General features: G+C 40.2%; 1 protein-coding gene across 4 annotated transcripts in view; it reads left to right on the plus strand.

Annotated features, from left to right (window-relative positions):
• LOC122667889 (protein TRIGALACTOSYLDIACYLGLYCEROL 3, chloroplastic-like) overlaps nucleotides 1-24,366 on the plus strand; it is a 53,478-nt gene that overhangs the window by 13,966 nt on the left and 15,146 nt on the right. For 3 of the 4 annotated variants that reach the window (XM_043864364.1, XM_043864363.1, XM_043864362.1), the window contains exons 3-9: nucleotides 484-579; nucleotides 12,847-12,924; nucleotides 13,018-13,079; nucleotides 13,198-13,273; nucleotides 19,482-19,589; nucleotides 21,327-21,502; nucleotides 21,572-21,656. In XM_043864364.1, the coding sequence (XP_043720299.1) occupies nucleotides 484-579; nucleotides 12,847-12,924; nucleotides 13,018-13,079; nucleotides 13,198-13,273; nucleotides 19,482-19,589; nucleotides 21,327-21,502; nucleotides 21,572-21,656 (681 nt within the window). The remainder of the gene's footprint in view (nucleotides 1-483; nucleotides 580-12,846; nucleotides 12,925-13,017; nucleotides 13,080-13,197; nucleotides 13,274-19,481; nucleotides 19,590-21,326; nucleotides 21,503-21,571; nucleotides 21,657-24,366) is intronic. The other variant, XM_043864365.1, reaches the window with a different exon arrangement.

The raw sequence follows: 24,366 nt of genomic DNA on the forward strand, positions 1-24,366 counted from the left end.
CACTGCATGCTATCATATAGACAAACCAATAGAATTTAAACAAATAGATTCATTTTATAACATAAAATATGTAATAAACAAAATATTCACCAAAAAAAGCGCCTGCCCATGGTACTAGGTGTCCTAAGGCGCTGTAGGTGATGCCTAGAGCCCCAAGGCACCCGCCTTACTATGTTACAACAGGTGGTTGCATGCCTTACTTCTAAAAATCCGCTTGGATGCCTAGGCACCGCCTTGACAAGTGCTTAGCGTAAATGGAACAATCTATGACTTACAATGGATGTTGAAATATAGTACATGCAATCCTATTAGAGTTACAGTGCATATTCATCAACTTTTTGAGGTCAATTCTTTTCCTATTTTTCTACAGATTTCATTTCAATTTTGTCATTGCCATTTTTTCGTTTTTCATATTTATTTTTTGAATGTTCATGCACACAAGTTTTTATTTATTTCATATTATAACTATATCTGCATACACAGATTAGACATGGAGAAGCTGTTGGAATAATTGGCCCTTCAGGCACTGGGAAGTCTACGGTGCTGAAGATTATGGCAGGTCTCCTTGCTCCTGATGAGGTACTTAATCCTTGCTCCTGATGAGGTACTTAATCTTACTCATTGGGGGTGTGGGGGGGGGGTGGGGAGTAGGGGTTTTGAGATTCCCAGGAAAAAGAGAGATCTTTAGACAGATATGGAATAAAAAGCAAGGTTCAGGAAAGGTTCTTCTATTCACCTGATGTTCAAAATGATTTTGTTATCTAGACTCTAGAGTTCTAATACATAATTTGATTCTTACTCGATTAAGAAGATTAGTTTTCTGAAAGATTACTTGATTAAGAAGGTTCAAGAAAGGTTCTTCTATTCACCTGATGTTCAAAATGATTTTGTTATCTAGAGTTCTAATACATAATTTGATTCTTACTCGATTAAGAATAATTAATTTTCTGAAAAGATTACTCGATTAAGAAGATTAATTTTCTGAAAGATAACAGAAAAATCTTTCTAAATGAAATCATTCAATTTAAACTGAATTCTTTATTACAAACAAAATTTGAACTCAATTTTGAGGCTATCATGAAGCAAGTGAGAATACTTTCGCCAGGGGGCCTAGAACATTCTTCAAGTTTGGGGTGCTTATAATTTGCCATGCCTCCCTTAATAAGAGGGTTTAGATCTACTATTAGATGGGTCCAACCCAAGTGGTCAATGAGAACAAAAAACCAGCTGGATCAAATTATCCTGGATGTGTTTATTTGAATGGCTGAAAGAAGTTGGCTTTTTAAGTGTCAAAAAGTAACGTGTAAATCAGATTGTACAGAAGCTTTTTGGCATTGTTTTAAGTTGTTGCCTTTTTTTGGGGAGGTGGGGGTGGGGGTTTGATTTTGACACCCAGGAAACTAGAATATTTCTCCAAATTGCGCCAGTTTTGGTTTAAGTTTTGAACATATTTTTGGGGCACTGACCTATTTGTTGGCCCTAATCCCCTCTAAAAATAAAACATGAGGCAACTTATGGGGCCCCAGGCTTGTGTCCTGATTCTAGATTCTGGAGTCCAGACCGAGGATGTTCCAAGAATTATAAATTAAATGAATGTGGATGCTGATCCACAAAGAATATTAATTCATAATATATTTTGGATAAATTATTGATTTTAGCAATTTGATATGCTTATGATTTCCTGCTTCTCGTTCTTGCCTGGCATTGGTTCCTCTGGCTGAGATGAACTCTGCTAGTCAGCCTTATTTAGGGTATGGCTCTCCTGCAAATTGTGATGCATTAATATGCATCGAAGTCAAAGTGTCAAAGTATCAGTGACGTGATGCCTAGTTATTTGCTTCACCTACTGTGGAGCCTTGGGTGCTTGAATGATGTTTGCTAACAGGTATGGTGTAGGAGCTAAGTTGTCAGACAGTGACCAAAGATGCTATTGTCTTGGTTTTAGAAATAAGTAGTGAATATTTTTTCGACTAAAAAAAATGCATTTTAACTAGGGCTGGGATCTCTCTGTCTCTCCCCCTTTCATAATTTGCTGGATTCTATTTTTTCCTTCTTCATGAAACATACTTTATTTCCCTTTTAAGCCTATACCTACAATGAAGTTTAGAATTTTTATGAACAAAAATCTAACTCTGATTATTCTTGCCTAACTAACATTTCAGTTAGAGAGGCCATTTTTCTTCCCCTACGTTTGATGAAAATAGAAATATGCTGTCCTGAATTTCTTGACTACTAAAATCCGCATTACTACGTATTTTTAGATGTCAACTTATCCACTTCAGTGAAAACTTGCATTTTCCTCCTCGTTTAGAGTAGTCAATTGTCTTGTAAAAGACCAAGATTCAATAAAAACTTGGAAAATACCTTCTTTGATTGATCTAGGTGTGAGTTATATGTCCAGAATACTGTAGGGGTATTCTGGACCTTTCTTCTTTCTTAGTTGTGTTTATTATTTCGTTTTAGTCCCACATTGATTTTGTAATCTTTTTTATTCATTCATTATGATTATAAATAGAAGTGCTTGGTGATCACATTGATTATCCAAGTCTTACCCTAATTCAGTCCTCTCTACATGGTATCAGAGCAGAATTCGAATTAGGGCCACCCATCATTAAATCTTGATCTCTCTTCTCTCTCCATCTCTCTCGGATTTCTCCTCTCCTTCCTCTCTCTTCTCCCTTATTCTCTATTGTCACATAGGGCAGCACTGATGAGGTGATCATACGATCCAGTTGCTGCCCCCATTACCTCATGAATGATATTTAATTCTTCTCGATAAGAACCAGCCATTGCAGCCTGCGGAAATTGGAGCTTCAGTTTTTTTTTGGGATTGCTTCTACTACTCATACAAGGAATCAACTCCACTTTTGAAGACCACAACCTGCCGGCAGTATTCCCTATTGGTTCAAGTTCTTATCTCAGTTTTACAACACTGTTTCAAGACCTCCTAGGATCAATCTTCATCAAATCAGGGTTTTTTCAAAAACCCTGACAATTGTCGATCTAGGGGATTGGGCTCTCTATTAGTTCTGATTTTTTGCATGCTTCTTCTCCACTTATAAGGAGTCATTCGAATGCTATTTGGGCCTCCACAGTTCTGGTTTTTTGTGGAGACTCCTTGAGATCGATTTCACCATCATCAGGGTTTTTTTCAAAACCCTGGCAACTATCGATCTTAGGGATTGCTGCTGATTATTGGATCTGTTTTTTTTAGGGTTATTTCCTCCATTATAAGGGCTATATTGACTTCAGTTGGGGTTATAATTCTGCAGTTTGGTGCCTTCTTATTCCCTTCATCGATCTCAACAAATCAAGGTTTTTTTTCAAAACCCTGACCAATATCGATATAGGGATCCTACCTTGCTGCTGTTTCTGATTTCTTAGGAGCTCATTCAGCCTAGTATTTGAAGACATTAGTGGACTTCTCTGCTGCCAGTATGGGTGATTCAGCCAACTCCACAGCTACTTCGGATCATGATGGCAACAACAAGACAGAATAATCACGGTTTTCCACCTAACCCTATTAAACTGGATGGCTCAAATTACCTTCTATGGTCCAGATCAGCCTCCTTTGCCATTGCTGGCCGTGGTCTCACCGACCATATTGATGGCACTAGTGTGAAACCCAGTGATAAAGGCCCTGCTTAGACTAAGTGGCTTGCCAATAATGGTGTTCTCATGTCATACCTAATAGGCTCTATGACTTCAGAGTTACAGCATAATTTTCTTCTTCTAAATACTGCCGACCAGATTTGGGATGCTTGCAAGGAAACCTACGGGCAACTCGGCAATGATGCCCAAGTTTATGAACTTCGACAGAAGGTACTTCACACTACTCAGGGAGATCTTTCTGTTTCCAAATACTATGCTACTCTCCGCAGTCTATGGCAACAGTTGGACCACTTCTCTGATTTTCACCCTACTACAGTTGATGACATTGCTTCCTATAGGAAGCATGTGGATAAGATTAGGGTCTATGATTTCTAGCTGGTTTGAATGTGGAATATGATCCCATTCGTGTTCAAGTGTTGGGCCATAAGCCTTTTCCCACACTTGAACAATCTTATGCATTGGTTTCATCTGAGGAGAACCGTAGGGCTGCCATGTTGCACCCTCCTATTACTGACAGATCTGCTCTCAAGGCTGCTGCTACTCCCACTCCTACACCTAGTTACACTGCTTCTCTTGGTGATTCTACTATAGGGACTGTTGTTTGTGTGTACTGTCACAAACCATATCACACCAAGGAGAAGTGCTGGAAACTTCATGGGAAACCAGCTGACTTTGAAGCAAAAAGGGTTGCCAAGACCAAGACAAAGATAAAGACCAAGGCTCATCAGACTGAGACTATTACTACAGCCCCTACTACTGACACTGGTCTATCCCAGGATGATCTACAGGTACTCCTACGTATGCTGAGGTCTTCCGCTGCTACTGCCTCTACTACATCTGCTACTGCCAATTCTTCTGCTCATTCAGGTTCACACTTTGCCCGGTCAGGTATTCCTTTTGGAGGTCATTGTGCTTTTGTAGCCTCCCATCCTTAGATCATAGATTCTGGGGCTACAGATCATATGACCGGTTCCTCTAGTTTGTTTCATAGATATTCTCCTACTTCTGGGAAGGACAAGGTCAAGGTAGCTGATGGTTCCCTTTCATCTATTTTTGGAAAGGGAATCATCAACTGCACTTCCTCTCTTCCATTAACTTCTGTTTTGCACATTCCTAATTTTACTACTAACTTTCTTTCCATTAGTAGTATTACTCGTGATCTTAACTGCAAAGTTACTTTCTTTCCTTCTCATTATGTGTTTCAGGATCTGGCCTCTGGGAAGACGATTGGATTGGGTAAAGTGCACGGTGGGCTGTACTTGCTTGATGATGGTCGCTTCTCTCCACCACCATTACTTTCTCCACTACACCAGAACTCCATGGTCTCTTCTGAACTCTACCAGTGGCACTCTAGGTTAGGTCACCCCCCTTTAGGAATTTTAGCACATTTATTTCCTAGTTTGGTCACCCTACATACTAAGGATGACTTTTTTTGTGAGGCGTGTGTTCTGGCCAAGCAGACACGTTCAAATTATCCTATTTCAAATAAAAGAAGTTCTTCTTGTTTTCAGTTAGTGCATTCTGATGTTTAGGGCCCTAATCGTAAACCCTCTATTTCTGGCCATCGGTGGTTTGTATCTTTCATTGATTGTCATTCTAGGAACACATGGGACTATCTCTTGCACACAAAAAATCAAGTTTTTTCATGCTTTCAACACTTTTATAAAATGGTCCAAACTCAGTTCCAGGCTACTCTCAAAATATTGAGAAGTGATAATGGAACAGAGTATAAAGAATCACAATTTCAAAAATATTTGGCTGACCATGGAATCATTCATCAGACTAGTTGTGTTGATACCCCTGCCCAGAATGGTGTGGCAGAAAGAAAAAACCGCCACTTGTTAGAAATGGCCAGAGCATTAATGTTTGCGAGGAATGTCCCGTCTCAATTTTGGGGGGATGCGGTTATCACGGCAGCCTATCTCATCAATAGGCTGCCTTCTCGGGTACTTCACTCCCGTAGCCCCTCTGATGTTTTAATTGGTCATTCCTCCTTTATTGTGCCTCCCAAGGTGTTTGGTTGTGTGTGTTATGCTCGAGATACTAAATCTCCCAGCAAACTTGAACCTCGGGGACTCCGTTGTATTTTCTTGGGTTATTCTCCAACCCAGAAAGGCTATAAATGTTACCATCCCCCTTCCCGCCGTACCATGGTTAGCATGGATGTTGTTTTCCATGAGTCCCTTTCTTATTATTCTTCGGCACCTCTTCAGGGGGAGAGTGCTGGTGAAGATGTGGCTTTCGAGATTCCTCTACCTGAGGAGCCTCTGGCTGCCCAACCCTCTTTACCACCCACGGCTGCTGTCCAGCCCCTTTTGGATGCTTCCCATCCACCCTTGGATGCTGCCCATCCTACTTTGGAGACTTCCCAACAACCTCTGGCTGTTTCTCCCTCACCTAATGGGAATCCTTTACAGGGGGAGACCATAGAAAATAGTGTTGTTAATATTCCTACTTAGGGGGAGCAGACTCTGGTCCAGAGAACTATTGGTGAATTTTAGAAGAGAATTGACAACTCCAACATGATCACCTATACAAGGGGAAGATCCACAAGAAGGCAGTTGCATCCCACTATAGCACTAGTACCCATCCAATTGCCGGCTCCAGACACAGATCCTACATCTCCTGGTAATCCATCTCCTTCCGACCTACCTATTGCACTTCGCAAAGGTACTAGGACTTGCACTTTACATCCCATATCTCATTTTGTTTCGTATAACTCTCTTTCTCCCTCTTTTCGTGCATTTGTATCTTCTCTTTCCTCTGTTTCGGTTCCTAGAAATTGGCAGGAAGCTTCTATAGATGGAAAGTGGAAGACAACAATGTTGGAAGAAATGAGAGCACTACACAAAAATAATACGTGCAATCTTGTGGCTCTTCCTCCAGGAAAAAAACCAGTGGGCTGTAGATGGGTCTTCGTAGTTAAACAGAAGGCTGATGGTTTGGTGGACAGGTATAAGGCACGTTTGGTTGCAAAGGGGTTCACTCAGACTTATGGAATTGACTATCAGGAGACCTCAACACCGTCAGGGGGTGTTATTATCTTGTGTTGCAAATCTTGGGTGGGATCTTCAGCAGTTAGATGTCAAAAATGCCTTTCTCCATGGGGAGCTTGAGGAGGAGGTATATATGGACATTCCACCTGGTTTCTCTGATGACAAGACTAAGGGCAAGGTTTGTAAATTGAAGCGTGCCCTTTATGGCTTGAAGCAGTCACCCAGGGCCTGGTTTGGCAGATTTCATAAGGCTATGATTTCAGCAGGTTACAAGCAGAGCAATGCTGATCACACTTTGTTTATCAGACGACTTGGTGACAAGGTTACTCTTCTCATAGTCTATGTGGATGATATTGTGATCATTGGTAATGATGATGCTGCAATCAGGGATTTGAAAATTCTTCTTGGTCGTGAGTTTGAGGTCAAAGATCTTGGTCCCCTAAAATATTTTCTAGGGATAGAAGTTGCTCAATCTTCAAAGGGCATCTTTCTTTCTCAAAGAAAATATGTCCTTGATCTATTAACTGAGACAGGGCTACTTGGCTGTCATCCTTCAGATACTCCTATGGAAGCTACTACAAAATTTAGGGAGAAAGAGGGTGAGCCGGTTGACAAGGGTGCTTATCAGCGGTTAGTAGGCAAACTAATCTACCTTTCCCACACACGCCTTGACATTGCAGTTGCTGTGAGTTTGGTGAGTCAGTTCATGCATGATCCATATTCCTCTCATATGGATGCGGTCCGTCGTATTTTGAGGTATTTGAAGTCTGCTCCAGGAAAGGGAATTCTTTTATCTGCCAATGGTCACTTGAAGGTTGAAGCCTATACTGATGCCGATTGGGCTGGTTCTCCTGACAGGAAATCTATCTCTGGCTACTGTTCCTTTGTGGGTGGAAACCTTGTCACATGGCGGAGCAAAAAGCAGAATGTTGTGGCGAGGTCTAGTGCTGAAGCCGAGTTCCGCGTAATGGCACAAGGAATTTGTGAACTTCTGTGGCTTAGAGGATTATTGCAGGATATTGGTGTTGCTGTCCATCTTCCAATGATGCTTTATTGTGACAATAAAGCAGCCATTAGCATTGCTCATAACCCTGTCCAGCATGATCGTACTAAACATGTGGAGGTTGACCGACATTTCATCAAGGAGAAGCTTAAAGCTGGCCTCGTTTGTGTTCCCTTTATGAAGTCTACTGATCAGCTAGCTGATGTGTTCACTAAGGGATTGAGTAGCAAGCTGTTTCATCCTATCTTAGTCAAGTTGGGCATGCATGATATATATGCTCCAACTTGAGGGGGAGTGTTAGTTATATGTCCAGAATACCGTAGGGGTATTCTGGACCTTTCTTCTTTCTTAGTTGTGTTTATTATTTCGTTTTAGTCCCACATTGATTTTGTAATCTTTTTTATTCATTCAATATGATTATAAATAGAAGTGCTTGGTGATCACATTGATTATCCAAGTCTTACCCTAATTCAGTCCTCTCTACACTAGGTCTACGGGGAGTCCGGGACATCATTGAGGGGATCTACAATAGGATTTTACTTTGAGATATTTAAAGAAGCCTATGGTAGTTCGTTTGTGAGATGCTATGTTGAACTTGGCTCGACACTGAGAAGGGGGGGAGGGTTTGAATCAATGTATTTAAAAAATCTTCCTTTTAATTGCCCAATTGATCACAGTGCCAACTGTCTACTCAAACTTCATGACTGCCAACTGTAATTTTGAACCCTGCAATTATCATACAATCGTGTAACAGACCTTGCCTCTCAACCATAGGTATTCACAACCACGTGGCAAGGTTTACCCGGTGTGCACACCCATCCTGTAGAAAAAGCACTCCATATATCCACATATACAATCCACAAACAACCACCCACTACACTGATTTTTACGTGTTTCGGCAATAAGCCTGTATCCACGGAGCAATGCCCTAAGGGCTTCGTATTTGCTCAATACACAACTTAATGATTTAGGAGCACCCACTCCTGGTTTTTACAGCACCCACTGTAAGGGACCACCCACCCCCGCTATCAAGCACCCGCTTGATGGCCAAATACAATGATGGAAAATAGAGATGGGCTTATAGACAATGCCCCAATATACAAGCATGAGTTGGTTCAGACTATTTTTCAAGCACTTACTCTACCCAAATACAAAACTGAGTCACAAGACTTAAATTTGAGATGCAAGTAATGAATAACAAAAGCCAAAGATAAAAGAAAGCTTACAACCCTTGCTTTTTAGTCAAAACTCGATCTCTAGAGAGCCAATAAACTTTAATCAATGCCTTAGATGTGAGCGTGAAGCAACCAAGGTGAAATCTCCAATTTGAAGCCCTTTTTCTTCACTTTTCTACTCCCTAATGCAAACCCAACTTGAATGTCCTCGCAAAGCACCCAACAACCAGTCTTCAATGCTTCAATGGAGCATTTAATCCTTCAAGAATGGTAGGTTATTGCAAAGGGGGCTCTCCACTCTATTTTCCTCTTCTTTTCTTCCCCCCAAACCCTTTTTTTTGTTCGTTCTCGTGAGGGGGAGAATACAGCAAAAAATAGACAAAAAATGCTTTAGAATGGCTTTAAAACGTGAGTTGAATGAGAGCCATTGATTTGGAATCGTTCCCCTCAGGCCTTCTATTGCTTTGCACACCAATAGGAGAATGGTCATATCTCACTCGTCTGATGTCAGAATTATTTGATTACGGTGGCATTGGGAAGAGGACTCAAAGATCTACAACTTTTCTGTTATAAGCTTCTACAGATTCTGAATAGAAGGTGACTCAAAATTCCCATGAAGTTGCTATATGTGTCAAAACAGCAATCTAGAAATTCTGGGCAATAGATCCTCAGACAGATTCTGATTGAACTGATTCCAAAGCCAATGGAAAGAGACTTGAAGGGCTACAATCTTTGAGTTTTGAGCTTCAACATATTCGGCCTCTAAGATGACTAAAAAGTTACACGAAGATGATTCTAGTGCAACAACCAGAGTTCTGAAATTGTTTTGCCTACTCTATCTAGGCCACTTCACCTTGATCATTTCCACTCTCTATTCACCTGAACATGCATGCTATCCAAATATGTTGCCACATCAACCTTACACACAAGGAAGGACGGATTGCCACTGCCAACAATGACCACTCACAGGACAAAGACAACTCTTCAATCATGCTTGCTTTCACTGTTTTGACACCACATGCCCAACATGTTGGTAGGTTGTCATTTTTCTCATCTGCACATTCTGTGGTGTGTTTCAATGTGGTTCTGCCCTCACTGCGAATCATTAAACTTCATTGTAATGATTTATTTTTGGAAAATCCAGGGCATTCAAAGGTGGATGTCTTTCAGGGATAGTGATGGTACTGCTATTCTTTTTTTTTTATTTGAGGGGTAAATGTATGCAGCCTTACCCCCTGCTTCACAAGAGAGGCTGTTTCCAAGTTTTAATCTCGCAACCAACAGGTTGCAATAGCGCAACTGAACTGTTGCGCTAAGGCTTGCCCACTGGGATGCTCTTTTTTTTATGTTTAATTAAAGTAACATATTTTATTAGAAAGAATTAAAGAAGTGCTGTTAAATGTTTGACACTTGGGAGAGGGACATGGCATCAGAAGGATTTATAAAACATGCAATAAGCCGCAATAGCCTATAAAGAATGTACCAACTGTTATGGAACTCAGAAAAATACAATCTGGCCTAGTGGAAAGAGGGATTTCTCCATGGCTGAATTGGTGTCTGATGCAGTCACACGAAAATAGGGACTTGAGATTATGTAGTAAATTTTTACAATATCTGTATATTAGGGAAGTTAGATGTGTATTAAGAGATTTTTATTATTTAGTTACCTTGTTTATTTTAGTTTTTATAATTATTTACACAGGATAATAGGAGTCCTTGCTTATTTATATTGTAACCATTGAATGAAAGGATAGATTGGAATGGAGTTTTTTTAAATGTTGCTGCCAAGAGCTGTGATGCGCAAGCTTGTTTACTCCCCTCTGATCTTCTCTCTCTCTTGGTTCAGGTCTGATTTTTTCCTTTGCCTTCTGTTTGTTTGTCATCTAATTTCTTAATGTCTTCCCTTTGTTCTCTTTTTTCCCCATTCTGTTAGTGTATGTCCCTGTTCTGTAACTAACGATAGTAACAGCCCATAAGGTAGTCAGCGATTTCCATCATGTTAAACCTTCATCTTCAGATTTGGGGCATTGGTACCTACTACCTCAAGGGTGATTTAATCCAGGAAGCCCCCGCCTGAAACTCTGTTGAGCCTGAGAAAGCGAAGTCTCAATCCTAAGCTGTTTCTCCTTTTACCGTCGGTGGTGGTTGCAGAACTGTTCCTTCTTAGTTTTCCCAACTTGTTGAGGCTGCTGGTACTTGATTCTTAGAGGATCAGCAGTTACAATTACCTCCCTAAAGCCCCGACTTGATCCGACCTATTGTGGAGGAGATTTCTTCTTCAAACCAGTTTTTCCTACCGCTGGTTTCCTGTTGGGATCGAAGGAAGGAGACAACCTACCCTCAATGTTAATAACCTTATCCCTGTATTTATATAAATACCCCCTAGTTCTATCTTATTCAGTCAATATCCTCCCCTAATATTGGTTACCAGAAATACCTTTTACTTATACTTTTCTGTCCTGATAAGCCCACACTCTATTTCTCCTCTCTTGTTGGTCTTGGTCTTCAATATTTTTATAGCTGTGTCAGTTAACCATTAAGTTGAACTATTCATCAGTCCTGTGGGCCCACAGTGATCCCAAAACAGGGTTTGAGACCCAGGACCATATCAGTGCCCCTAGCTTTCACTCCTCCTGGCTCACTCCTGAGACTTTTTGTATGGTCATGGAAGGATGCTCTGCCAATGTTATTGGTTGGATGCAGTATTGGATCCTTGAAGATTCGCCATCTCATTAGGCGAATCAGGTTTATCGAAATGGAAGCCTAAAACTGAAAATGGCTTAGGTACTGTGCTCAACCAAATAGCATGGAGTAGTCACAACTCCTTTTCTGGTCACTCTCTTTCTCTCTCAATAAATTCATTGATATTGATAAATAAATATAGTTTCGGTTTTCAACTAAGTTTAATTTTTTCTAGACGAATCAGAGATTTTATTTTGAGTTTTTGACAGCATTGGGAATCAAAAGGTCTGAAGATAAGTAGAACTAAGACTGAATATATGGTGTGTAACTTTAGCAGCTTAGGGACGGATAATAAGGTGGTGAATATTGATGGGAGGGAGATCCCGCAAAGTGATCACTTCAGATATCTGGGATCAATCGTAAGCAAGGAGGGCGACATAGATGATGATGTTGCCCAAATGATTAAAATAGGATGGATGACGTGGAGAGGTGCGACCAGAGTTCTGTGTGATCAACATATCCCTTTAATGCTTAAAGGAAAATTTTATGAGATTTTCATTAGATTAGACCAGCTATAATATACAGAAGTGCCATATAAATAAACTTGGTGTTGCAGAGATGAGGATGTTGGGATGGATGTGTGGGAAAACTAGAAGGGATAAAGTAAGGAATGATCATATTAGAGTTGGGTTGGGAGTAGCTCCAATACATGATAAACTTAGAGAGAGTCGTTTGAGGTGGTATGGTCATGTTCAATGGAGGCCTTCAGATGTCCCAGTTCGGAGGAGTGACCTGATCCTAATTGAGGGAACCAAAAGAACCAGGGGCAGGCCTAAGATAACCATAGGAGAAGTGGTGAAGAAAGACATGCTTAGCTTAGGCCTTGTTCCTAGTATGACCTCAAATAGAGCTGATTGGAGAACAAAGATCCATGCGATCGACCCCATTTAGTTGGACTATGATGATGTGATGCTGTTTTCTGTTTACACTCCATTTCGAGGCCTAGAGCAGGATGTTGGGTTGTTAAGAAGCGGTACGTAGCTATGGTTGATGCCCTAGAGTTTGTGTCAATGTTTTATACCCCACCCCCTATACTTCTTTATTATTATTCTATTGTCTCTTCTAGGATCCATGTAGCCGACCCCATTAAGTTGGGATAAGGCTATGATGTTGTTGTTGTTGGTTCTATACATAAACTTTGGCAAATAAAAAAAAATTATTCAAGAAAGATCTCCATTGCCATCTGATCTAGGACACTAATGGGTGTCTAATCTCTCTGTTGTAATACTGGCAGTGCTATACGGTTGGGTGACTCAAGCATAGTAAATTGATATCTGGTGTTCTTGTATATGAATGACATCCGCTGTTTTATGAACAGGGGGAGGTTTTGATTCGGGGAAGAGAGAGAAATGGTTTGATCAGTGATGAGGAAATATCTGGCCTCCGGATTGGCTTGGTACATTTTTTTTTGTATACTTTGTTATTGATGGCCTAGATTTTTCCTTCCACCAAATAATTTTAGATCCCTGTTTCTTTTATTTAATAACAGGTATTCCAGAGTGCAGCACTTTTTGATTCTTTAACTGTTCGTGAAAATGTTGGTTTCCGTTTGTAAGACATATCCTGCATTCTTCTTTTCAATTTTGATATATTCGCCTCCATTTTCTCTTCTGGACTGTTATGTTAATTTCTTATTACTAAATTATCGTTCTATTGTTGAATTGTGAAGGTATGAAAATTCTAGCATGTCTGAGGATCAAATATCAAAGCTTGTGACTGAAAACCTGGCTGCTGTGGGCTTGAAGGTATGGTATTTAGGAAGGAGGAGATAAGTGGAATGTTTAAGTTTAGGGGACCGTTGTCTCTAACATGGGCATATATACCCCAATGGCTTACATGTTATGTTGTAACCCGATTGGAGTTATCCAAGAAGCAAAGTTTTCAAAGTCTGGGACTATGGGAGGATGCATACCAATAAATGGGCAGCTGAAAAAGTACAGGTGAAGATGCCAATAATTGGGAGGGTTATGATTGCATTTTAAAAATTCTGAAATTTGACACATGACCAATCAAGATCATTCCCTAGATATCCAATGGTCAGAATACTCCAGTACGAAGAGGGATTTGATTCAGATTGAAGAAGCCAAAAGAGCCAGGGGTAGGCCTAGAATGACTCTAGGAGAAGTGGTAAGGAAAGACTTGCATAGCTTAGGAGATAAGTATGACTTTGAATAGAGCTGATTGGAGAAAAAGGATCCATGTAGCCGACCCCTTTTAGTTGGGATAAGACTGAGTTGAGTTGAGTTGAAAATGAATCCAAGTGGAGCATAAAAATTGGACTATAAGAATTGGTGTAAGATTAGAACCATTTAACATTTTCTGAAGAGGAGCCAGTCATGATTAATTTCATGGAAACTTTTTATGATTTTCCTAGTGAAATCTTGTTATGCTGTTGTGATTTTCCTGCAACCCTTCCAAACCTCATTAAGGGATGTGGTTTACACAGCCCATGTGATGCCTTCTCAGTCAACCATTTGGAGCCATGTTGACTGATCTTGTCATAACTGAACTTTGGATTGGTATTATACTTGTTTGATTATTTCAGGTCTTCAACTATATGGTCCGCCATGTGGTGGACTTTACCCTTACATTTTTCAGCCATTTGATCATAGTTGCAAAAATTTACTTTTCAACCAGCTTTCAAAGTGTTATACTGCCACATGAGGAAATGTGTTTAGCTGAAGCTTACCAAATGAATGTATGTGATGTAGGCAACCTGAGTACCTGACCAATTTGTGCACTGAAGTTGCCAAATGGCAGATATTTCATGCCATGCAGATGGCATTATCTTAACAGGCCTTGAAGGAAACATTAACCCTATGTAGGCTAGTACATTGTTCTTTTGTAGACTGATGTAGCCCTTTCAGAGAAATTCCTGCTTCACAGACCTAGCAGAAAAAAGAGATGAAGTAGGCAACATCAAGGTTGGAAATTTTGATTTCGACCATGGTTTTGACCCTAGTAAAAAACGAAATATTTTGCAAAACGTCGAAATTGCGGCAGAGAAAAAGAAATGCTTATTTCGTTGGTCAAACAGTTGAATTTTGCCCAAAACTTCAGGGCGATCCTATTTAAGCATATTTACACATATTCAAACTGTTAGTTTCGAAAGAAAAAAAAACTCACAAAAAATGGTAGTTCCTAGGTTGCTTCTGTATGCTTATGCTGTTCTCTTATATAATCTATTCTACACATAGTTTTAGTTCTAGAAAACACTACATTCAATGAAAGCAATTGAAATGCATACTAAGAATGAAGAAAAACATTTAATAGTACACCAATGTCAAAAAGTATCATCATAGACAATAAGTACAACTTTTGACACCCCTACGCCTATGTCAGTACCACATAGAGTTCCCGGGAGGCTCAAACTCACCAGAAGATTGCTGTCGCTGACGGTTTTATTTCTTCAACTGTATCACAAATGACGGCCATGTCATGGATGCTTGAAGAAATGCTTGAAGTCCAACACAACAACCCATTGTCAGTATACTTTAGGTAACCCAACCTAGGATATGGATTATCAATCCGAGAAGATGATGCAAATATGGACCTACCATAGATGTTGGTGGGCCGTGCTGATATGGTCGGAGGGTTGGGTATGAGAAGATGCTCTCCACAAAAGACAACCCACCCTCTGACTGACCATCATACGAAGTGGGGAATGAAGAAATAAGGGGCTACTAATAACCTAAAAGGGGCGCTTTAGTGAGAATAATGGCTTTGTTATTGTTTCTTTAAATTAACAACCAAGGCTTGCCTTTCTCCAATGGATTCAAATCATTGGATGGGTATCGTTTACTCGAATAACAATATTGCCTAACCTAAGCGTTGGGGGGGCCTTTTTTTTGGCCCTAGTTTACATTAAATCTAAACTATCACTGAGGTGACCGACTCTGATCTCCAAATAGTTGTAAAGTAAAGCTGGTGGTGTGTACCCACCATACCCACCATAGTTGGAACCGGAGCTCTATGTGGCAATTGAGGGTGCATGCCACTGTCCTGTCTGTCTATACCCACCATATCCACTACTCTCCTCCAGACTCAGGCCTTCATGCGTACCAAACAATCTCATAATGTCTATATCCTTGCTATCCTCATCAAGTCTGAACACGGTATAGACCTCTTGAGTAGAGCCTCTATGAGGGGCATGTGCACCGTGGTAAAGATCTTGGGTGGCTTGGTTAAACTGCGTCTACACTGTGAATCGGATGAGCTCATATTGTTCTGCTAACCCTCTATTTGGTGGATCATCCCCATCACCAGCAGACAGGGACGATGTGCTAGTGTGGCTGCTAGAATGTGCCCACTCAATCTCTTCCTCCTCATCTCGTCTGCTAGGTTGGGGTTTAAAAGGTCAAGGTGTCTGTGAGTGAACTTGGCCCTCTCGAGAAGCCATAAATTCGTTGGCATCAGCCCATTTGACTAACAATCTCGATGTTGGGTCTACCCCTAGGCTCATCCATTGCAGGGGTACCTCGATTCTTCACCCACTCGTAGAGGGGATGATCCTCATCTGACTTCACCTGGAAGATGATGCTGAGCACGATTGGGTCTGTCATTTTCCATGCCCATGAGTATGTGTTGCATCTTCAGTCTCATGTTGTAGTGCACATACACCATCTTCTCCAGCCAAGTATGAGCCAAGTGGTTCTGCCTCTTGGAGTTTTAAGTGAAAATTTACTCCAGTTACACTAACATCTAGAGGCAGGACATGTCTGGGAGAGTACTTTCAATGCTATCTTCTTCAAGTTAGGTGCATCTTTCCGATATTAATTTTTTTTTAGTGTTTATACTTCGTACATACTTAAATTAAACTAAGAAACTAAGGTGATGAACATGGACCTACCAAGAGCAATAGTTCCCCCCGACCAAACTTTGCGGCTGCGCATCCGAAAGTCCCATTGACATCTCTAAAGTTCTTTATCCATAACCATTTCAGTGATTGGTACTGTTAAGTTGTTAACATCACTAAAGTATAATTGAATGCATTTCTAAGTACTCAAGAAACTACAAGTCTCACCTCATTATTGCACTTGCCCTGTATAAATGGATTTGGCTCTAGCTTTGCCACCACCTCTTCCACTGCATCTATCATGTCTTTATTCATCTCAAGTTTGTGCTTGTACTAGTACTTGGGATTGAGATAATAGGCTGGAAATTATACAACCAAGTTGTCAATTCTTACTGAGAATTTAAGTCAAAGTAATTTGACTTGGGTAGATTAAAATAAAAACTTATCAGCCTTATGTAGTGGATGCATAAGTTGCTTCTCCCATCGATCTTGTATGATCTGAAGGTAGCTCTTGCCACCACGTGGTAATGTGGTATTGCTACATGCATGTGGTCCTTCAATCATTTCCACTATTGCATACAAGTGTGGTAAGGTAGGCTTCTCTGGGTCAACCATCCTCTACCTTTACCATTGGCTCAAATATCATGACAACCTATTTCAGGTCTTGCTAGAACTAGTCATTAGATATGGTTGCCTAAGCTGTTCTACCCTGTAGAGAGCTGAACTCCCTCCAACCAAATCACTCCTCTGTGGCAAATATGGACCGAAGTCCAACCATCTTTGCCTCGAAGCTCTTTAGGGTAGTTTGTGGCGAATTGACTAATGTCAGGCCTCACCAAATCCCTACCACACTTGCTCGGGCATGTCCATGGTTGTATACAAATATGGTTACTCGTCTTGCCCTCTCGACCATGCTTTGTAGTTTGTAGCAAGGATCTTTTCTCCATAGCCTTCAGCATAAGGACGATGCAGTGGGCTGTACATGGAGCCATAATAGGTGGTTCCTGCTGTTTTTCATCAATCTCTCCCTAGGCTTCTTGAAGTTACTTCCATTGTCCGTTACCGCTTGGACAACGTTCTCTTCAGCAACTTATAGATGTGCTTTGCATCCTTCCTGTCCTTGGATGCATCCACTGATTTGAGGAATACTATCCTACTATCACAATAGACCATGAAGTTGATGATGGACTATCTAATGGGTCTAGTCTAACCATTGCACATCGCAGTACACCACACTCTGGCTTCAAACCCTAGATGTAGTCCTCGAGCTCTTGTCTTTGTTGGGACGAATAGATATCCATAAGCTTATATGCAGTGGGCCCCTTCACTCTTGAGCCAGCCTTCCCTATAGTGTCTAGCATGTTCTGATAGTAGGTCTCTTAGTGGTATTGGCTGGGATACTATGATAGAAGAACTTCTTGGACACAACGTCACTCACTTTGCCCTTCCAGTCAGATCACATGTGTTTAATCTTCCCTCTCTGGTATTCTATGTCCTGAAGATGGCAAGATCCTGGTCAAGGATTTCGATGACATCCCCGTCTATTGAGGTTCCTCTCACACACTATGACCGCTGGTGAGGAATTTCCATCTGCTTCTGCTTCTTCCTCCCCCCCATCTCTTCTTGTGCAAAACCACTACCTCCTGATTCTGGTGCAACTGGTATAGAGGAACCAATTCATCCCTTGAACTCTCTGGCTCTAATTTTTTGCAAAATTAATTTTGATGAAAACTAGTTTAACTTTAAATTTGAATCTTACACAAATCTTCACTCAAATCAAGCAAATGATCGATGCAGATGCATTATAATACTCCACAATGCCTTGATACAACAAAAAATTGAAGCATTTTGGCAAAAAATATGGATTTTCAGGGTTTCCCAGAGGTTTTGATCGAAACACAGGTTACTGTCAAAATTTCTATCAAAGTTTGATCGAATGAAGCAATTTATATAACCCTTTGTAACATTTCCATAGTCACATACTCACATGTAGTTTCATTTTGAGCGAGCTCGAAAACAAAACAGTTTGTCGAAATTTCAAACCTTGGGCAAAATTAAAAAACATAAATTCAAATATAAGGCTTGGGGGTTGGGGTTAGGATGGGTGGGATGCTATTGATATTGTTCACCAATGTCAGTGAACTTTGTACGTTCATGAATTGCCTTATGTCAAAGTCAGACAGTTGGCAAGGCATGAGTGGATCCTTGTTATAAGGGACCCCTTCCATCTCCTTGCTTAAATTTGAACAACACAATAGGAATGCTATATGTGGGTCAAATGTGCCCAAAGTTATTGGAAATTATGAAGATGCTCCTAACCTCCATTATTATCTAATGGAGGCTTGTGGCATTTTTTTTTAAAATTTTGGTATTACTTGAACAATGTTTTGACAGGTGAGATGGGTGTGGAGTCCTCTATAACATGGATACACCCACGTTTTGCCATGTTGGAACTGGTGAACTATGGAGACCTCCAACCTTTGTCTATGTTAACCCTAATGTAAGAAAAAAGAAGTAGAAAGGCAATCAGCACAATTTGAATGATTTTTAATAACCGATTATGTTAATAACATTATTTATTGAAAATTCTACCTAAAAATTGTTGATTGAAGATTGGATTTGCTTGATTAAATGTGTTAGGATTTTGATTTGGTCAGGTGGTCAAATAAAGTGAATGTATGAAAGTTCATTGTGTAACAATTGTGCATGAGATATTTGTATGTTGTTATTGTAACATTTTGTGTTCTATGCATAAAGTCATATTTTTAACTGAGGTTCATTAAAAAAATTTAATTATTTATGATTTACGGTTTTCTTGGTTTGGTGGTGTTTACAAATTATTTTTTAGTCCTACAGAAATCATTTGTTACCCTTAGTCGTATACTCGTATGATTTGTTTTATGTCCCATTTCTTATGGTTATTTCACTCTGATTCATTTTTGACAACATTGACATGTCCCATCAAACGAGGTCCCTATAATATAGAGTAAAATTCTAGTAAATTATTTGCAAGTTATAATGGTTTGCTGCTACAGTTTGTGCGCGAGAGTTATCCATAAGTAGGTTCTGGATGATATGTAATGTATCAATACTTAGATTCGGAATTGCTTTATTGCTTTCTCTACAGTGTGCGGAAATTTAACTTGGAATTTATGCAGGGAGTTGAGGATCGTTTGCCTTCTGAGTTGTCTGGTGGAATGAAGAAACGAGTGGCATTAGCTCGATCTATAATTTTTGACAACACAAATGAGGCAATAGAACCAGAGGTATGTTAAGTAATTATCTATAATCCTGTTTTTGGTTGGTTGAACAATTTGGTAAGCTATTTGATGATAATAGAGACACTTTTTAGTGATTAAAAATTCATATTTATAGGAAATTTTTAGTTTTGATTCTTTTATTAAGTCCAAATATTACTAGTAGTGGCAATTACAAATTTTACTCTCCTTAGTGAGTAATTGTTTTGAGTAATATTTAAGTTTCCTCTCTGTTTCCTTGTTGGGTTTGGATAGGTTATTAGGAGTCTTTATTATTGAAAAGTCAAAGTCCTAGTAGAAATCTTTGAGTTTTTTTTTTTTTAGTTTAATTATTTAAATAGTATGGTGGTCTAAGTGTGGTATGTACATGTATTTTAGAATTTTAATTCATTTTATGATTCCCTTTGTTTCCCTCTCTCCCCTTTTTAACAGTTAAGATGATTGTTCTATTGCTTTTGGGGTTTGATGGTAAAAAAATACAACTTTTTCATGGTTCCCTTACGTTTTTCTCTTTCTTTGATTTTCTGTAATTCATTTACAGTTCCAATTGGCTTACTTACCCAAAAAAGTCAAAAGTTTTATTTGGGCCCATTACCCACAGGGTATGAAATTGTCCTGCATCATCATTCACTGATCACACTGTTTTGCCTAGTATTCCGGGTCCCCAAGCTGTTAAAGAAGTGGGGGTAAAGGGTTATCTCCCATCTGGATTATCAGCTTCAATCACTATGCTTATTGAATATTATAGGCCTTTAACGGACCTCAACCAACAATGAAAGGAGGGATATGTTTCTATGTGTTCGGCATCAGAATGCTGAACCAATATCCTTGCATACTTGAGCTTCTTCCTCCACAAGCATTTCAATGCAGCTCTAGCCTCTAAGAGAGGCAAAACAGATGTTTAACCTCCAGTGGAGGAAAACAAAGCATTTCTCCTAGCATCAATAGTAAAATTTTAAATGGCTAACCACTTTTTGTTGAATACTGCCAGATTTTCAGCTGAGTTAATCCATGGAATCCAATAACCAAGCAGTAGTTCTAGGTTATTGAGCCTGCCGGTTCTCCTATAAGCCGTGTCGGTTTCCATCTCTGATGAGCAAATAAATAGCAGAGTCCACCTAATTTACAAATAGCTGGTGTTTGGGGCAACCTCGATCTTCTTGATATCCAAGCAGTGACCTCCCTGATTATATGTTGAAGGTTTACCTTTGAGATATTTTTTTTCAAAAAATTTCTGTTGGTAGCGCTCCCGGACCTGAAATGCACTCAACCTCTTGGAAAAGCTAGTGTTGCCTTCTTCACAGCCACCCTGAAAGTTGACCATCCCTCAAAATATTTATCTCGGTCGCTATATTTGTAGTTTTATGCCTGATCAAGTGATCATTATATCTTGTAAGACTTTTTCACAAGTGACTGCCTAGAACTCATTGATACCCTGCATAAGAGTGGATATCATCCAATATATGGATGGAAATTTGATTAAAGTATTGGTCGATAATGTCCAGGGAAGGATAAACCACTGGGCAAACTCTTTAGACACGGATGCCTTGTTCCAGCCATGTGGAGGCGTGATGTGGCTAATGCAGAATGTCTGTTCGATATTTTTACCAGTCTTGATGACTCGGTAGTTTCCTAGGGACTATGTCCTTTGACCGTCTTGTTACGGATTTGTAGACAGGGTGGACATAGTCAAGACTTCGATCTGTTTATTGACAATATTGTCTTTTTTCCCTCCCCTCGAACCAGGTGGTGTTGTATGATGAACCTACTGCTGGACTTGATCCAATTGCATCTACTGTGGTTGAAGATCTCATCCGCTCTGTCCACATGAAAGATCAAGATGCAGAGGGGAAACCGGGGAACATTGCATCCTATGTGGTTGTCACTCACCAACACAGTACCATAAGAAGGGCTGTTGACAGGTATTGCTTCTTCAGAACATTTCCATCTTTCTTACATGTTTCAAACTAACCAGAGGTCTTTCATCATAGGCTATTGTTTCTCTATGAGGGGAAAATCGTCTGGCAAGGGACGGCTCAAGAATTCACCACATCAACAGATCCAATTGTTAGACAGGTATAATTTCTTCTGTCATCTGATGTTTCTCTATGATAATGTGTGAATAACAGAGTAAAAAAGACAAGTATAATAGAGTGAATGTGGAGAGGGGGGGGGGGGAAGCAGCTTCCCAACTTCATTTTTTATTCTGATGAATAAAATTTTTATTAATTTGAGAAAAAACATTGTGGCAAACACAAACACTAATAGTAGATGAGAGGGTATAGGCTGGCTACACAGCAAGCACTTCTCTTATGATTCACATCCAATGGCAGGGCCTTGGGAAAGGGATTTCCTAATAATTTTTAAGAAAGAGAGGGTTGCACTTGGTCGTTTGATATTGAGTTAATACTGCAAAAAAAAATTGTCGTGGAATATCTAGGAGAAAATTCTCCTGAAGGGGATAAAGTCCAACTCTTTCTGTTCTGTTCACATGACGAATGAAAGGTATTGACTTATTGTTGTAGGCAAACTATAAGAGTAGTGACCTGTAGAACGGGTTGATGTTGAGTTAGTAATGTAGAGCTAATCTAGGTTAGATTTAGCCCCAAATAACCCAGGAATACTCAGCAGTCACAAGGCTCAAAATAGGAACAGAACCAGAAATTAGAAGGTTAGGACTTTGTCAAACCAACCAACTGATGGACACCTCCTTTGGATCGGAGGTAGATAATGATAAGGAGAGGCTGTCTTCAAAATTCGGGTCATTTCTGATTGCTTGATGTGAAGCTATCAAGGTTTCACCAAAATAAAAGGTTAAGAGGAAAACCTTCCAAACAGGCTGATGGTGCTCTCTGCAGTAGCCGGGTGTAAGACTTGGTGTAGGGAGCTTGGTCTGCAGGTTTGGATCAATTATGAGGGTGGGAAATAGAGATGGATGGCTGGGAATGAAAATAGAAAGTATGGAGGCTATGGAGGTTGCAGGCAGTGGAAGAGGATGGGAATGGAGATCGAGTGGAGGTGATGGTGGGGAGGTTGTATGCTCCAAAGATCAATTAAAACTGATGGTTGTTTGCAGAGATAAGACCCCACAAATCCCAGCACCAAACCTGGAAGAAAAACTGGGCAGCAACAAGTTGACTCGATCCTTAACTGAAGAACAGCAGCAGCAGCAGATCTGGAGAAACAGCAGTAGCACTCGGATGGTCTTCTCAATGGTTGGAGCAATCACAATACACAGCAGCAACAAGGGATCGATCAGGGTAGGGAGAAAAGGGAAAGAGAGGATAGAAGAAGAAGAAAGGGATATATGGAAGAGAAGGGGGGGGGGGGTAGGGGAATGGGCTTCTCACCCTGGGTCTCTCACCCACAGCTATCTCAGCTGTTGCACATAGAGCAGGCTCCCATAATTGATGGCTAATGTGGCCAGGATAATCTTTTTACTAAAACTCTCCTTTTCATTAAAATGTCATGCCTATTAATAGCTTAGGCAAGCTCACAATGAAATAGAAACTTTCTAAAAATAAGAACTAATCTAAAATAGAAACTTCTGCAAAATAGAAACTACTAAATCCGAACTAAAATAAAAAGTAACCAAACTTAAACTACTTGGCTTTATAATTCAGCCATATGCAACTAAATTAGAAACTAATAATTATAGAAACTACTTAATGGCACCAATCCTAGTTGACTGGTCAAAGGGAGAATCTGTCAAAATCGTGGGGGCATCTTTGGGAAGCTTCTAGAAGCCCTGCTGTTCAGTTCTGGTCCAGGAAGGGGCTTGATCTGGTCCATCTCTGGCCCATAAAGGGGCCTGGTCCGATGGCCCTTCTTGTGTCTCTTTCTCTGGCCAGATTCTACATCAGTTAGTAGTGTATAATACTAGAATGCCATGAAAATATCTAGGAGAATATTCCCCCGAAGGGGATAAATTCTTACTCTTTCTGTTCTGTTCACATGATGAATGAAAGGTATTGTTATAGGCAAACTATAAGAGTAGTGAACTGTAGAAACTCTACATCTCTGTTACCACTTTGAAATCCAAACGAATGCCAGACCATGCTCGGAAATTGTGTTATGGACTTACCTTTAGTAATAAACACCAAATAAGGCAAAGAAGTGAGGGAGTGTATTTTAGAAAATAGGTGCTTGTTACTGCACAAAGGATCCTCATAAAGCGTAGGTGGTCACTGCCTACATAATTCTTATGAACAAACTAAACTAAAGGTGTAACCCCTTAACATTGTTCCAGGGATATACCAGGATCATCCCATCAACTAGAGCCGAATCCTACCTGTTATTCTTAAGTGTGTAAACTGGTTGGGTTCAGTTGGTCTCTATTCGGCCTTGGTCTTATTAGGCCAAGACTGAGACCGACCGATTAACTAATCGGTCTTAGTGTGGCTAAACAATAGCCCAATATTAATCAGTTGGTTGGTCGCAGTCAATCAGGTTGTATTTAGTATAAGGACCGATTGACCAAGTGACTAAGCCATCTTTGGTCTATATTTTGGTGTAGAATAGATTAATTTTAGTTGGTTCAGTTTTAGTCACAGCTTTGTACGTTGGTTCTAATTGGCTGGGCCCGTCAGTCTAGTTGGATTGGACCAAGTTTGACTGATTAATCAGTCTTCAATCCTCAAACCGGGACCAACCCACATAGTAATTGGTCGGTGGATCCTGGTCTTAATCAGTCAGTCTTGGTCGGGTTAGGTTGTTCGGGCTAGAGTTTGACACCCTTTGTTATATACAGAACTGTTATAAACCTGGCCACCTTATGCCATAACTG

The sequence above is a fragment of the Telopea speciosissima genome, chromosome 7 (assembly GCF_018873765.1).
Source record: "Telopea speciosissima isolate NSW1024214 ecotype Mountain lineage chromosome 7, Tspe_v1, whole genome shotgun sequence".
Lineage (NCBI taxonomy): Eukaryota > Viridiplantae > Streptophyta > Magnoliopsida > Proteales > Proteaceae > Telopea > Telopea speciosissima.